At 43.5% G+C, this 16,989-nt stretch overlaps 1 protein-coding gene across 4 annotated transcripts in view; it reads left to right on the top strand.

Annotated features, from left to right (window-relative positions):
• Positions 1-2,198: 2,198 nt before the first annotated feature.
• Positions 2,199-16,989, top strand: part of Sema4f (sema domain, immunoglobulin domain (Ig), transmembrane domain (TM) and short cytoplasmic domain, (semaphorin) 4F) — a 29,584-nt gene continuing 14,793 nt past the window's right edge. For 2 of the 4 annotated variants that reach the window (XM_005385481.2, XM_005385478.2), the window contains exons 1-5: positions 2,201-3,804; positions 6,381-6,532; positions 7,246-7,305; positions 7,536-7,634; positions 13,051-13,144. In XM_005385481.2, the coding sequence (XP_005385538.1) occupies positions 3,651-3,804; positions 6,381-6,532; positions 7,246-7,305; positions 7,536-7,634; positions 13,051-13,144 (559 nt within the window). In that variant the 5' untranslated portion in view covers positions 2,201-3,650. Of the gene's footprint in view, positions 3,805-6,380; positions 6,533-7,245; positions 7,306-7,535; positions 7,635-13,050; positions 13,145-16,989 lie in introns of all 4 variants that reach the window. The other 2 variants (XM_005385479.2, XM_005385480.2) reach the window with 2 other exon arrangements.

The following is a 16,989-nucleotide window of genomic DNA, read 5'->3' as shown; positions in this document are numbered from 1 at the left end:
GCGCTCACCTCAGGCTTCGTCCGCGGCGGCTGCTGCTGCCGCGCGAGCCGACTGCTACTGCGGCGCGCGCCGACCTCTCCGGCTCCTCAGGCGCCCACAGGACAGACCTTTATCCGGGTCTCTCTTGGAAATACAGTGCTAAATCCGATAGTTCCTCCTCAGTCACCCCCGCCCCCCCGTCCCTGGGCACGGAACATTCTAGTAGCTCCCCCGCCAGTTCTGGGCTTGATCATTTCCCTTCCCAATCATTCAGTCAGTCACCGTTTTATTCGATTATCATTTGTGATGGGCACCTTGTACCAGGCATTGTGCGAGGGTCGGGGTACAGTACGTACCCAAATAACGCCCCCTCGCTCCCCTTCAGGAAAGTGAGAGTTTAATCTACACTCAGGCAGCTCTTGCCAAGCTTTATCCAAATTCCTCCATTCCGAGGATGTGTCCCTCTCCTGTACTCATTCCCCGTCTCACTTCCGTGAGGGTGATTCCCACTTCCATTATAGACACCTAAGTTAGGTAGAAATGTTATAGGCAGTCAGACAGGGCTGGGCTGTGTACAGAACCTCCAAAGGATACAGGGGGAATCCTATAACTCTCAACCTGCTAGATGTCAGAGACACAGAGTTTGTGTTCACCAGAATCAAAGGATAAATTCTAAGGAATAGCAGGTGGATGTTCCGAGTAGGAAATTTTATTGACAGACAGCTCTTGAGAGACAGAAGGGTGCTCGAGTGAGTTGCTGTAGATCCCATTTTCCAGAGGAAGTTTTGTAGAGCAAAATCACCAGGTGTGTACAAGGTGGGACAAAACTATGACCAACCAATAAGATTACAAGTATATATAAAAATAAAGATTACAAGTATAGCTGCTTAGGTAATGTTAATTCAATGGGGAAGCAAGTGGTGTAGCAAGTGTTCGTGAAAAGAACAAGGAAGAGATGTGTTATGAGGTCCTGGTCACCCACCTGGGTGATTGACTGGTGCCTATGTAGACTTTATTGGATCAGGTGATACCAATAGTAGTATATTGCTTATTCCGTAGGGAGCCATATAGGCCTGGTCATTCAGTATTTATCTTGAGGCCTGGCCTTCAACAGATGCACCTCCAGCCACAATTGTTATGTATTCTCATCTTCTGCACTGGCTCCTGTCTGACTGCCTATAATATTTCTACCTAACTTAGCTGGCTGTAATAATTGGATCAACACTAAAGAAGCAGCTATGCTTTTGTATTATTGGTTGATCATAGTTTTGTTCCAGTTTGCACCCATCTTGTGATTTTGTGCTATAAAACTTGCTCTGAGAAGTGGGCACATTGGGAATCCAGTCAGGCCCCCTCCTGACTCTCAGGAGCTATCCTGCTCAATAAATATTTCCTATTTTTTAAAAAAAATTTGATTAAGTTTGTCGGTACATTTTAGGTATACATAATGATCACATTCATCATAGGGAGTTTGTACCTGTACATGAAATATGTCCTACTCTTAACCTCTTTTGTTCTTTAGAATTCATTCTTCAATTTTGGGGAACACGAACTTAAATTCCTATATTTCAATATTAAGGATAGCTTTTCTGTCCCAGACAGTCCAAATTAGTCTTCCTGTCTCTAATCTTCACATTTTCCTTTTATTCTGATGTTAAAATTATCCTTGTAAGAATATTTTAAGCATGCCATTCTTTGATTTAAAAACTACTTCTTCCCGTTTTTGGTTGTATGGTACGTTACAATTGACCCCACCTACTTTACCAAAATCAAGCCCAATAGTTACCTACCTCAACTCCAATAGTAACCTTACTCCAAAACCATGCCTGGCTATAAATTTTTATTTTTAATTAACACATAATTGTAGATGTTTATGGGGGTAAGTGTGGTATTTTGATACATGTATATACATTGTATAATGATGACATCAGGGAAGTTAACATTTTTGGGATTTTTTTTTTGAGACAGGGTCTCGCTATGCAGTTCAGGCTGGCCTTGAGCTCACTTTGTAGCCTAGGCTGGTCTCAAACTTGCAAAGATCCTCCTGCCTCTGCCTCCCAAGTGCTGTGATTACAGGCATGTGCATTCAGTTAGCATTTTGAAATGAAACATTTAACTTTTATTTGGACAAGGATCTTACTATGTAGCCCAAGTTGGCCTCGAACTCAGGGCAATCCTCCTGCCTCAGCCTCCTGAGTGTTGGGATTATAGGCATGCACTACACACCCAGCCCACTTTAACATTTTGAAGTGAAAATAAGTTCTGAACTATGATGGCAATGGAAGGAAAAGGATGGACTTACACTGTTTATGAATCAAAATTATCAGGACATGGTGGAAATTTACATATGGGTATGGCAGTCAGCCTCCAAGATGGATAACTGAAATCCTCATAGTCTGTCTTGCAGTGGGACCTCCCACAGTGCACTAGGGTTGGGTTATGTGACCACCTGAATGTGGCAGTTGAATGTTACTCTTGAAGCTAGGTCATAGAAGATAGTGTGGCTTTTGCCTTGCCTTTCTAGGTAAATTGCTCCGAGGAAGCCATCTTATGTTGTGAGGACATTCAAGCAACCCCACAAAATCTATGCGGAGAACAACTGCCAACAACCAGCACCAATTTGCCAGGCATGGGAGACATCTTGGAAGTAGATCTCCAGCTCTAGTTAGTCCCTTAGATGACTGCAGCCATATTTGATATCTTGACTGTAAGCTCATTAGAAACCAGAGCCAGAGCACCCAGCTAACCCACTCCTAAAGACACTGTAGAAGATAAATGTTTATTGTTTTGAAGCACCAAGTTTTGAAGTTAATTTGTTACATTTTTGTGCAGCCTAGATAACTAATACAAAGGTAGGTGAAAGAGGAGAAACCAATAATTACCTGCAAGACTATAAATTAGAGGACTATGTGCTTTAAGAAAGAATTGGGATTAGGATCAGGGGGATAGTTGTGTTCAGGACCTGCATTTGCCTTCTCTGTAGGTTATTCAAGTGGTGCTGTCCATAGCCAGTATTTGACCCTCACCTCCAGAGGCCTACTTATCCTTGAAGACTCGGTTCAAATGTTTCTTCTTCCGTGAAACCCTCCTTTCTCAGACAAAAATCTACCCCTTTTGACACACGTTATTACAGAAAACATAATTGCTTTGTGTTACACTTATCTATTCGCAGTTATTTGTTTACATTTGAGAGGCTCATTGCAGTGAGTTCCCTAAAGGTGTCATCATCTCTTTGTGTGTGTTACGCTGTGTTCAGTACAGCGTAGTAATTCCGAGGAATTTGGCGCGTCTACCCACTTACGTATTTTCCCCTACAGTACAGATACAGGGATTTGAGGTTTTCGAGCGACAGGGGGCAAACTCGCCGCTCCTGAGAGTGACGTCCCCAGCCCACTTCCAGTACGACTCCCACCTTCACCTGTGTCTAGCGCCGCCTCTGCCTAAATTGTGCCTCTTTTCCGTAGCCCCGCCCCTGCTCAATTCTGATTGGCTTGAGGAAGAAAGCGATCCAACGTTGCTCTCTCTCTGGAGGGGGCGGAGCCAGGTTGTTTCGCTCGCGGCGCAGGCCGAGTTCTGCCGAGGAGACCCGAGTGGGGCCGAGGCCCGCGCCGCGGCGGCTCTGAAAGGAGGCGGCTGGACACACCGCACCCAACAGCCAGGCGGAGCCAGAGATGCCGGCCCGGGCTGCGCGGCCCCGCCCGGGCCCCCGGCCGTCTCTGACCTTGCCCTTCCCGCCGCTGCTGCTGCTGCTGCTCGTGGTGCTGGGCGGCCCCGTGTCCGGCCGCGTCCCACGTTCGGTGCCCAGGACCTCGCTTCCCATCTCGGGTAAGGCGCGGGCGCCCTCGCCCTCAGTCCCTCCCTCGCACCGCGCCCAGCCCTCGCCCGCAGGTGTCATCTCCACCCCATCCCCAAGCCCGGCGGCGGCCCCCGGGCGCCCCAACGCGGTGCACAGCGTCTCGCGGCGCCCACGCTCGTCTGGAACCCGGATGAGATCCCCACGCGGCGCCGCTGCACCCCTCGCACCTCGGCTACGCGACACGCCCAGGCTGCTTCCTCAGCCTCTGTTCCCAGAGCCGCTCAGTCCCTCGCCGTGCAGACGGACGCGGAGGCCCAGGGAGGGAGTGGGTTGCTGCAGGCTGTCCATGTGTCTCAGTGCTCCCTTTCCTGTCCTGTCTTGTTCCACCCGCAGTACACCCACGTCCATCACTTCAGGTGGAAGCCTTTCGCACCAGCCCGTTCATTCTTTCAGTCTAACCCAGCCGCCTCCCTGGATCCGACCTCTATCCCCAGCTCCACCGTCCCGACTTACCTGTTATCGCTCACATTCTCACAGTCACCCAAAACTCTTGCCCTGCTCACAACCTTAGTCTTCGTAACCGTTTCCCAGGCCTCTCCCATCTCTGACGCCACCTCCCGTCCTCCCATTACCGGATTCGTCTTAATCTCTGAAATTCCTCATGGCTCCCTGATCCGTCTGCCCCTTCACGACATTAAATGTTGGGAAACCATTCAGTGAGTTGATGGAAAATTCTGCGTAAATGATTTTGAGAATCTTCAGAAAGAAAAAGAAAAAGAAAAAGGAGAGGAGGGTCATGTTTCTTTGAAAAGATGTGGAAGAAGCCAGGGGAAGCCTCAAGGTTAAAGGTAGTTACTCACACGTTAGAGGCTGCTGAGGTGGGCACTACTGTGGCGTGGACCTTGCTTCTTCTCAGTATTAACGCGTTGGGCAGACAGAACCAGTGAAGCCGAGAGTACAACCTGTTGGTGAAAGCTCCCAGAACTGGTCCGTGGTAATTTAGAATCTATACATAGGCGAGTGACAGGTAGGGATGTTATGGCTCCAGAGAGCAAAGTTGTGGTCAGAGGTTGGGATTTCAATTCGTGCTGGAGCAATATCCACATAGTTAACATTGCCAGGCTGAGTTGATGTCCAGGAATCTAGAGGGGCCTAGAAGGCAAGGTGAAACAGTGCCTTGGAGATATGAAAGGAGGCTGGATATTTCAGGGCCTGTACTAAGCATGAGAGTAGAAAGAATATAGCCAGAGAGGAGTGTGGGAGTGTGGGGAAGGATGAGGCTGGTGGGGCTTAGGTCAGGATATCTCAGAATGAATGGTCTGGTGGCCAGTCTACTGTCTGGAGAGCACTTGAGCAGACAAAGTGGGTAGAGCAGAGCTGTACTGGTGCCGGTGTAGAGTCCCCAGAGCCAAAGGCCAAGCTAAGAAGGTAAATTCATGAAAAGTTACTTGTATGATCTTTGACTAGATAAGAGTTTTTAAAGCTGATATATGAGTTTTATATTTGGCAAAAACAGAACCCATGCCTAAGGAAGAAAGGGTCCATTTGTAAAACACACAAGGTGTGCCAGGTGTTTCTGTGTATGTTATCTCATTTAATTTTCTCAACAACCCTGGATGGTGGTTTTCCAGATGAGGAAAGAGACTCAGAGAGGGCAAGGAACTTTCTCAGGATCAAACATCTGGTAAGTGGAAGAGCCACATTTAACTTAAGGCTGGACTATTTCTGGAATACATACTCTTTCCACTATACACTCCGTCTGTTTGGGTGGAACTGTAGACAAGAGAGAAGACAGACTCCTGATGTGTTGGCAGAAGAGTGAAACATTTCAGCCAGACATGGTTGGTGCGTGCCTGTGATCTCAGGACTCTGGAGAGCTGAGATGGGAGGATCACAAGTTCTAGCCTAGCTGGGGCAGTTTAGCAATTTAGTAAGCACTGTCTCAGAAAGTGGGTGGGGAAGACTGGAGATGTAGCTCAGTGGGAAGTTCCTGGGTTCAAGTCCTAGTATCATACATAAATAAATGAATGAAAAATAAATAAAGCATTTCTAAGCAAGAGGAAATTACTATGCAGCAGTGATTTAAAAAAAAAATTAGCAAAGTGGCCCGGCATGGTGGCACATACCTGTAATTCCAGCACTTGGGAGACTGAGGCAGAAGGATTGCTATGAGTTCAAGGCCAACCTGGGCTGCAAAATGAGTTCTAGGCCAGCCTGAACTTTATAGTGAAACCCTGTCTCAAAAAGACAACAAAAAAATTAGGAAAGTACTTGTACCTTGATAGTTTCAAGTTGTATATTATAGTGCTATGGGCAGAAATTACAGACTTAATATTAATGCTGTTATTTTAATAAGGTGTTTCATTTTCATAGAAAAAGCATCCTTGACTGGATTGTGTGCTAAGTATTCTAGTCTCATCAGTTGTCTATCTTTGTGGAAACATAGATGATTGACTTGTCAAGGCTCTGTTTTTTTCCCCAGTGGCTGCCAAATAAATGGTACTTGGATGGAAACAAAAATTGGCCCCTTTGGCTTTGCCCTTGTGGACACAGAACTTATGAATCAGTGGCTGATATCATTTCTCCTTCTTCTCTCTTCCGCCAGAGGCTGACTCCTATCTCACCAGGTTTGCAGTCCCTCATACGTACAATTACTCTGTTCTCCTTGTGGATCCTGCTACCCAGACACTTTATGTTGGCGCCCGGGACAGCATCTTCGCTTTATCTCTGCCCTTCTCAGGGGAGAGACCCCGCAGGGTGAGAGATGAGAGTGGGCGGACATGAGTGCCCAAAAGCATTTGCTAGATTCATAGTTGTATAGGCTGTGGTGGAGGGATTCATTACTGAAGCTATAACTGGTGATGGGGGGCTGCTCTTTCATTGTCTCACCTGAGTGTGACGGGGTTGTGGTGACTGGGGAGGCTACCGGAGAGGTTCATGGTAATGGGGAGTAGGACACAGTGACCAGGTTTCAGGGGACAGTACATTAGAGGGATTATTAGAACTGTCATATTTAGTGAGGCGGCTTTCAAACTTTTTTGACTACCCAATGGTATTGTGTCCCAGTACACAAACACGTACTGCGGGAAGTTTCCTGCTCACAGTAGTTTTCAGTACTCACTGAAAACCCTTCCCAGCCTCCCACCCACCACCCCAAACAACTCATCCTGGGGGTCAGAGATGGTTAGAGAGAATCAGAAGCGGCAAGTATGCAGAAGGGTAAGCTAGATTCATTACTACATTCTGATATGTGCTACTGTATTTCATTAAGAACAGTGTTGTTTGTGGTTTCACAATTGATTTTGTTGCTCATGAATGGGCGGTGACCTCCAGTTTGAGAAGCAATAGTTTAGGTGGAGCGCAGAAGTTCCCGATTGATGGGGATTATGGAACTGTCTCACCCTACCTTGATCTTGAGGGAGTTGAGGGTGGAGGGAATCTGCAGAAAACAGCCGTGTCTCCTTTCTCAGATTGACTGGATGGTGCCTGAGGCTCACAGACAGAACTGTAAGAAGAAGGGCAAGAGAGAGGTAGGTATAAATCCTGGCCCTGTCCTGAATGTTCACTGAGTCCTTGGCCCAGCCTTGATTTGCGGTCAGTCCCCTGTTGCTCCCATCATGAAGGGCTCAGGCAAGGACTCTTAACACTCTGCCATCACCCATCACCCCGCTCCCAGAGCTGCATCTAACTGTCTTGACTCTAGCTTACCCTTCTGCATACTTGCCGCTTCTGATTCTCTCTAACCATCTCTGACCCTCAGGATGAATGTCACAATTTTGTCCAGATTCTCGTCATTGCCAATGCCTCTCACCTCCTCACTTGTGGCACCTTCGCTTTTGATCCGAAGTGCGGGGTTATTGTGAGTGACAGGGGTGGGAGGAGAGGGAGAAGGAGCCTGCACCATTGTGAGTTGTTTGGGGTTGTGGGTGGGAGGCTGGGAAGGGTTTTCAGTGAGTGACCATGTTGGATGTGATTAAGACAACCACTATGCATGAACAGCTTTGGGGGTAGGGGGTGTTTTCACAGGAGGGAGTTTTTGTCAGCTACTGAGGAAGGGTAGCATGCTGAGGGAAAGGGAGGTTGTCTGTAGAGGGTGAGGTGTACCATGCATAAAAAGAGATGTAGTGGGATAGTTAGGGAGGAAGTTAGGAATGCTGGTTGGGCTGGAGAGAGGACAGATTCAAAAGAGACTTCAAAAACCAGGAACTCATATTTCCCTTGCTTTGTGAATGCTTTGGCCAGGAAGCCTGGATTTGTTTCTTAATCAGTATAGCAAATATCTGTTTCTTTGCTGGGCATGGTGGCACAGGCCTGTAACCCCAGTGCTTGGGAGGCTGAGGCAGGAGGATCACCATGAGGTTGAGGCCAGCCTGGGCTACAAAGTGAGTTCAAGGCCAGCCTGAACTGCACAGCGAAACTGTCTCAAAAAGACAAAAAAAAAAAGTCTGTTTCTTGCCCTCACAGTTTATGCCTCTCTCTTGCCACCTTCCCTCACCTCCATTCTCATGTTTTCTTTTGGATCCTGTTCATTACTGGTGAAGGCCTGGCTTCACCACCCTCACACCCGGGCAGTCTTGGGACGTGCACTCCTCTAGTCATGGCCATGTGAATCCTTGGGATAGCGACTGTTCTTAAACTCTCAGCTTTCTCTGTCAGTTGCACAGCAGCCAGCACTTGTCCTCTGGTGGCAGCACACGCTTGTAGATAGGCCTTAGGATGGGTTAAAAACCTCACATGTCTATTGTATCCAGGGAAATGCACCATCTCCCATTTCCATCCTGATTCTTAACTGTAGATCTTGACTGTATACTTCTGTCATCTTCAGTGATCCAATGATCCACCTGGATCTGGTCGTGTGTATCTCCAAACCTCTCTTCATAGTAACTTTTTTTTTTTTTGCTTTCTGAGACAGGGTCTTCCTATGCAGTTCAGACTAGCGTTGAGCTCACTTTGTAGCCCAGGCTGGCCTTGAACTCACAACAATCCTCCTGCCTCAGCCTCCCCAGTGCTGGGATTACAGGCGTGCTCCACCACGCCCGGCCCTCTCTTCATTATAGACCATCCTCATATCTCTGGCTCAGGAGGCTGCCACTGTCCATGCTGGATTGCTGCAGTCAGTCCCTCTAGGCCAGCCTTGGAGTTAGTTGGACTTAGGTTGTGTCCATTTCATAATGTGGGTGATGGGCTCTTTACAAATGCTGGATAGGTCCCACATCCTGGGATGCTTTTCCACTTCAGGGTGGTATAAATAATATGTGTACCCAAGCAGGTAATGTTGAGAGTCTAGTTTTCCTATAGTTCTCAACAAGCTTACAAGGTAGTAGTGGTGTTGCTGTTGCCCTATTTGTTAATTTCCTGTCTACACAGGCTGATGGATCCCATGGATGTGAATATCAGAGCCATGGCTTAGAGACAGTATAATCATCAAGTTAGTGTCATAGTGTTTTCTGTTTTTCCTTGTGATCTAATGGTTGTTAGATAAGGTATGTAAATGGGAAATATTCTGGACATATCTATTAGGATTAGTGTGACTTTGACCTCTGTCCATTCTTCAGGGATATCAGCAACAAAGAATGAAGCCAGAGTTCTATGATTTATACTCCTTACAGTTTGACTTTTTTTTTCTGAGACAGAGTCTCCCCATGTAGTGCAGACTGGCCTTGAACTTACTTATGTAGCCAAGGCTGGCCTCGAACTCACAGTGATCATCTTGCCTCAGCCTCCTGAGTGCTGGAATAACAGGCATGTGCCATGCCTGGCTAGTTTGGCTTTCTGAATCTTCCTGTATAGCAGGTTCATGAAATGAGGGCCTATTCTTGGTCAAAGACTATTTATAGGAGAAAGAGGTCAGTTCTGTTATCTCTTCCAGCCATATCCTGAGCCTGCTGTATAGACTTTTTGAACATTCTCTTTTGCTTTTACCTGTCTTATTCTGCTAGTTGGCAATCTCAGCCTGCTTGACAAAGTTCTTGCCTTATACTTAGTTCTTGAATCTCTCGTGTTCTAGACTGATGACACAGTGACTCTATATAACAATTTTTCTGAGAGGGTTGATCTAGACACAACAGTATGCTCATGTTGAAATGAGATTCTTACAAAAAGGAAGTTGAATCACTGGATCTACCAGTTCTAACAATGGAGTACTGTCCCTCAGTGTCATCTCCTCAGACGTTGGAGGAAAATATTTTAGTTTAATTTGTTGAGGGAATTCCAGCAGTTAACGAAGAGAAATATTGCTCTTCTAACAACAGTGACATAAATGACAACAACAATGATAACAACAAGGATGACCACTTGAGTATCTACTCTGTTGTAGGCTTGATACTAGTACTGTTTTTTATTTTTAAAAATTATACCGGGCATGGTGGTGCATGCCTGTAATCCCAGCCTTCGGGAGGCTGAGACAGGAGGATCGTTGTGAGTTCAAGACCAGCCTGGGCTACAAAGCGAGTTCAAGGCCAGCCTGAACTTCATAGGGAGACCCTGTCTCAAAAAGACACACACACACACAAAAAGTAAAAATTCTATTGGTATATTTTAGATATACATAATGATCACATTCATCATAGGGAATTTGTACCTGTACACGATATATCTTGCCTCTTTTTTCCCCATTCTCCTCCCCTCCCTTCAACTCTTCTTCCCCTCCTTATTTACAAAAGCTTTGTTTCCATTTTTCCTTCTATTCTCTTTTTCTTTGTGTCCTTTCTTTGCTTTCTCCCTTCTCCTGCCTTGTTCCCCTTCTCATTTGAACATTTTCTTCCTGTTTCCCAATATCCATTATACATTTTGGTCCTTATTTACACTTTTGGCTTCTTACTTGATACTAGTACTTTACATTGATGATGAGGCTGAATTTTCATCATGATACTTAAGTGTTATTTATTTCCATTTTGTAAGCTAGGAAATTGAAGTTCAGAGAAAATAGCTGTCCTATCTAAGATTCTGTAGCTAGCAGAGGCAGAGCCAAAATTTAAGCCTAGATTTGTTTGACTCTGTTCTGCTCCGTATCACTAATCCAGCCTGTAGCCCCGAAGACCTTATCTGTAGTTTTTTTGTGCCATGTGACATGTTTCATATATCAGGGACTGTCTTTCTTTTTCATCTGGGAGACGTCTTTTATATGCTTCTTTCCTTCTTGACCAACGGCAAAGGACCAGTTCCAACCCCACTGCCTAATGAGAGCCTTCCTATCCACCCTGGCTTTCACCTTGTGGGATTTGCCTTCACTACAGCTGATTTTGGGAGACTCTACTGACTGACACAGTAATACAGTGAAGAGTCTAAGCATGTCAATAGAAAATATAGTGGAAAGGATCTGCCACTTTCAAGACCTAGGGAAAGTCTCTTGACCACACAGCTATCACAGCCTCTCTAGTTTTTTAATGGGAGCCTCACTTTCTCTAAGATTAGGGTTTAGCCACTGGGAGAACCTGGAAGGAGACCACTTTTGACATGCTGAGTTTCAAGGGGTTTGTAGTTGATCTCTGCGAGAGAGACTAGAGTCAACAAAAACATGGACTAGGGTTTGGAAGACATTAGACTCCGATTTTAGGGAATGATTTACATAGAAGGGCTGGAGATACAAGAATGAAGGGGATTTTTGAAGGCTGTGTGAAAAGAACTCTGAATAGGTTGTTAAGATACACATGTAAGTGCTAAAGAGGAGGTAGAGAAACAGTCATTTGGTAGGAATAGGGACTCCAGGAAGGTAGAGTTGCAAGAGCCAAAAATGAGAATATTTCAAGGAAGAGAGTAAATCAGGTATCATGTGGTACATAAAGATGGAAGAGATTGAGAACTGAGAAAAGGCTCATCTTTTTAGTCTTTGGTGAAACATGACAGGACAGTCTAGATACAGGGAAAAGTATGTTCCAGGATTAGATGATTTGATTTGGATAGAATGGACATCATATTAGGAAGTAGTGAAAAATGAATAGATTGAACCAGAATTTGTACATTTATGCCCAAAAAATCTACTATCTGGTCATTGGCTGATACTTTGGGGAATAAAGCTGGGGTGGGTATATAAAGTAGAGATAGGGCTCGGCAGCACAGAGAAAAGAGGTTACTGCCGTGGTTCAGTGGAGAGGGAAGAGAGGCAGGAGCAGGTGATGATCTCCACTTCCGGGGCCCAAGCCCTTGGTAATCTTGGTAATCACAGAACTGTTATCTTTCTTCTCAGGTGAGGGTGCTCCCATTTCCACACAAGTGAAATGCTGGTGCTTCCATTCCAGTAAGCTCTTTTGACCTAATACCCCCTTTTGGGGGACCTCGGTTCACATCTCATTTTAACAGTCCGTCTTCAAGAGTGTCTCGGTAAAATAGCTTGTTGGCCATTTACAACAGAGATGAGCAAGTGGGCCAGTAGTATATACATGTTAAGCTTCTAACGGCCTCAAAGGAATTAAGCTGTAGCCATACTTAGGTCCACCCAGTTTGTGAGCTGGAGATAGCATGCCTGCATTTCCATGCCCTAACTTTGATTCCCAACCAGCTACACTGAACTTTCTTTTCAGTCCTACTTTGAAATCACCCTTGATTTCCATTTTCAGATGTTATTTTGACACCTTTTCTAGCACAGGATGCTAGACTAAGGCAACTTCTGGCTGGCCCTGCTGGAACTCTCACATCCTACCCAGGGCAGTTCCTCTGGAGTTGCTGGAAGAGGAAGATATTTACCTGTCAGACTCTCAAATTCAGAACTGAGCTTCAGGTCATTCCTCACTGACTTTGCGGATTCTCTTCCTCAGTTGGATATATGACTCTGGGCCTGTCTTTTCACCCTTGGAGTAGGAGTAGCGGCGGGGGATGGTCCTTTTTTCTCAGGGTCCCTGGACTTGAACTGATCTTGCACTTTTCCTTGACCTTCCTAAGAGCTTCAGCCTTTAGGAGGCCTGCTGTATGCCCTGATCCTCTTCGTCCTGTAGAACATTATTTGGTAGATTGTAAGCTCACAGTTAGTAGTGTGCAAGTGGAAATACCTCATCCAGCCTCAGTGTTTTCTAGGGCTATTCTGGGTGCTCCTTTATCAGGGCATGTGAGTGACAGGTACTGAAGGAATAGAGGAAAAGGAATAAACTGATGAAGAAGGGTAGCAGAGACAGGAAATGAGGACTATGAGGGGAATCAGGAGTAGGTGCTGGTGGGGAGGGTAGTCGGGGAGGAGATTTGGACGGGAATTGGCTTTTTCTTCATCTGACCATCTTTGTGCTTCTCACCATGAACCCCCTCCCCCACACCCCCTAAACCAATTGCCCCCTCCTGGTCTGTAGGATGTGTCCAGTTTCCGGCAGGTTGAAAGACTTGAGAGTGGCCGGGGGAAATGTCCTTTCGAGCCAGCTCAGCGGTCAGCAGCTGTAATGGCTGGTGAGTGGGGAGAGAAGAACATGTGATTTCTTGCTCTAATTGCTTCCTTCCCCACCCCTGCTGTTGGAATTTCTGTGCGTTTCTTTCCTTGGGATGTCTGTTATTTCTCTGTCTCTTTTTTTTTTTTAGCCTTTCTTGTTCTTCCCTGAGTGCCTGTGACCAAAGAGGAATCTACTACAATGCATATTGTAATAAATTTGGAAAAAGCATAAAGGAAAACATAAGTCTAGAACAGCACTGTCTGAAATATCTTTGTATGACGATGGAAGTGTCCTGCGTCTGCCCTGTACAGTTCAGTAGGCCCTTGCTGTTGTGGCTGTTGAGCCTGGAAATGTGGCTAGTGTGACTGAAGAAAGGCAATTTAAATTTAATTTTATGTAAACAGCCCCATGTGTCTAGTGGCTACTGTATTAATGCAGTTCTACAGTATCTCTTCTTATAAAACCACTGCCAGTATCTTTGTGTATTTCTTTCTAGCCTCGTAAGTGTGTGTGTGTGTGTGTGTGTGCGTGCGCACCCATATACACTTAAGCACACACATTTTGCTGGCTAGTGCTTTGTTGTTTAAGGGAGTCAGTAATGACTATTAAATACATTCCTGTGGCTGCTTCCTTTGACCAAGCCATCTACAATTATGCAAGCGTGGAATGGTTCGACATAGATCATGTCTAGATCTCTTCTGGAGAATGACTAATTCTTTGGTAGCCAGACAGCAAATTGTTTTTGTGCCTCATAACTGTGTTTGAGGTTACACCACCCCGATACACCCTCCAAATTCATTGAAAATCTAGATATTTTCTCATGAGGGCATAATAAAACAGATCAATGGAGATTTTATGTATTGTAACACTTTTAAATTTTATACTTCATGGATATGAATCTGAATTTTGTCATGTATCTTTATTTAATAGGAATTTCTTTATAATTTGAAAAGTATAAAGATAATTTTAGTGGCATTATGTTACTCATCCTCTGAACATATAAACTAAGCAACTCAAAGTTGTTACCTTGTTTAGTTTACTCCAAAATTTTTCTTATTACCTATATTGCTGTAGTGGGTATTTTGTTCACTTTGTGGCCCTCATTTTAGATCATCTTAAAATTCCTAGAAATGGATTAGTACTACAAAGGGTGTGAACATTTTATAGCTCATTATCTGTTGCTAGTGGAGTTTTTAGAAAGGGTGTACCAGTTTACATCCTAAGCCAGCAATATATGAAAGTGTTGTTTTCTCACATAAATTTTACCATAATGTATTATAATCTAAAAAAATCTTTGCTAATTTGAAACTTACAAATGATACATTAAGCCAGGTGTGGTGGTGCACACCTGTAATCTCAGCGCTCTCAGCACTCTGGAGGCTGAGGCAGGAGGATCCTGTGAGTTCAAGATCAGTTTAGGATACATAGTGAGTTCAAGGCCAGTCTAAACTACATAGGGATACCATGTCTCAAAAAAAGATACATTATTCGAATTTGTGTTTCTTTGAACATTAGTGAAGTTGAACATTTTTCATGGTTAGTGCTTATTTTTATTTCTTCTTTGGCAAATCCTTTATTCATATTCTTGGCCCAATTACCAGGTAGGATACTACTATTCTGGTCTATATATCTTTTGCTTTGAAATCTAGCTATCCATCCATCCATCCATCCATCCATCCATCCATCCATCCATCCATCCTCCACCAACACCATCACCACTGGTACTGGGGATTGAACCCTGGGCTTTTGCACAGACCTTTTCTTCTACTTTTTATTTTGAGACAGGATTTCACTAAGTTGCTGAATTGCTCAGACTGGGCTTAAGCGTGCAGTCCTCCTGCCTTACCCTTCCAGAGTACTTGGATCCAGATTATATTTTTTTAAAGGTCAGTCTTTCTTTATTTAGCGAGCAGATAAAATTTTTTTCTCCTTTAATTTTTTTCCTCTTTGATATATTTAAAGTTAATTTTGATGAATGGTATGAGAAGGGGAATCTAAATTAAATTTTCTAACTAGTAGTTAGTTACTTAGCATCATTTATTATACTGGTTTTTCTTCCTTCACTGAGTAGTGCTGCAAACTTTATCACAAAATTGATATTTATCTATAGTTCTAGACAATATTTTATTTGAATCAAAAATTGGGACTCAGAACTTAACAATGAAATTTTTTCTTATGTATGATTTTATTTTAGGAGAAGTCTTTTTTTTTTTTTTTGGTCTTTCTTGAGACAGGGTCTTACTATGCAGTTCCGATTGGTCTTGAACTTACTTTGCAGCCCAGGCTGGCCTCAAACTCACAGCAATCCTCCTGCCTCGGCCTCCCACGGGAAAAGTTTTAAAAGCTGTACAGATTAAATTATTCTTTAGTTATATAAGTCATATATAAATTAATGACTTTCCTTTTTTTGAAACAAAATATAGTGTAATAGTTCTTCAAAGTAACATACCTGGTAAATAAATACAAAGTTTGAGTTGTCATAATTATCATTATCTGCTACTGAAATTGGTGAGATCTTACTTAGCTGTTTGAACAAAACAGTCTTTTGTTTTGTTTCTTTCTTTTTTTTTTTTGAGACAAAATCTCCCTGTGTAGCCCAGGCTGGCCTTGAACTCATGGTAATCCCTCCTGCCTCTGCCACCCTAGTGCTGGGATTACAGACGTATGCCACAACACTCAGCTCCGAACAAAAGTTTAGTGAATATTTTTCTTGGCTTTTATCAACATTTTTGGCAAAAACTCTGAACCATTCATTGGGATCATTAAGAAAGATTTTTGAGTTTTAGCCATAAATGTCTCTTTATCCTTCAAAATAGTTTGTCAACATAAATAACTTCTGAGTTACAGTAATCCAAAGTAATCAGTTAATATGCTTTGTTTCAAGCAGTAGTCTTTAAACACTGTGACTCTGAATAATTCTCTTTGTTCAGTCAGCAGGCACATTTTATAAATCAAGTCAATGCCAAGTGAAAAGAGAGAGCATTTCAGAGTCTTTTTTTTTTCTCTAAATAATAATACTCGGGGTGAGCCAAAGAAGGAAAAAAAATTCAGGATTGTTTTTTGAACTAGCAATTCATAGAAGTGGTCAGAATTCATTTTTTAGTTGAGAATGGCTGTCTCCAGTTAACAAAGAACCTCTGTGTCTCTAGATACTGCGGATTCAAATCACAGTCTTTACCAATATTCTGAATTTTGTCTGTAGTTCTTACTTTATAGGGCTATCATTTACAATTTTTTCTTGTTCTTGTTAAGTGCCAGTATTCACTTGGGGCTTTTAGTATTGATCCATTATGTCTTATTGCCCTTCTGTTTTGAAAATGTCAATATAGAAACTAGTGCAAATACTATGTAAGAATTAAACCAAAATTCCCAGTTAGGTTTATAAAAAGATCCTTAACAATAATAGAGGTATTTTGAAATTTTAAAAAAGAGTTTTTAGTCATGAAAATGTTACTGGGCTATCATACCAGAAGTATTTATTTAAATTATAAAAATTACAATGTGCATTGTAGAAAATTTAGAAATACATAAAGAAGAAAGTAAAATTTTTATTTGGAAATCTGTCATCACCAGGTAATTGCTGTTATTATTATTATGGGGTATACTGAGTATTTCCTTGTACTGTGTTGATCTATATATGTGTGTATTTATAAATAAATTGGAATTATCATGCTTATTTATTTAGTATTAAGCATTTTCCTGTCATAGAAATTGTATAATTATTTGCCTTTTTTTTTTTTTTTTTTTTTTTTTAGACAGGATCTAACTCTGTAGTTCAGGCTGGCCTTGAACTCACTTGTGCCTCGGGCTGGCCTTGAACTCGCAGAGATCTTCCTGCCTCAGCTTCCCAGTGCTGGGATTACA

Source organism: Chinchilla lanigera, unplaced genomic scaffold (assembly GCF_000276665.1).
Source record: "Chinchilla lanigera isolate Chin_1 unplaced genomic scaffold, ChiLan1.0 scaffold00023, whole genome shotgun sequence".
Taxonomy (NCBI): domain Eukaryota; kingdom Metazoa; phylum Chordata; class Mammalia; order Rodentia; family Chinchillidae; genus Chinchilla; species Chinchilla lanigera.
The sequence above is the reverse complement of the archived record's forward strand: the minus strand, read 5'-3'. Positions and strand labels throughout refer to the sequence as shown.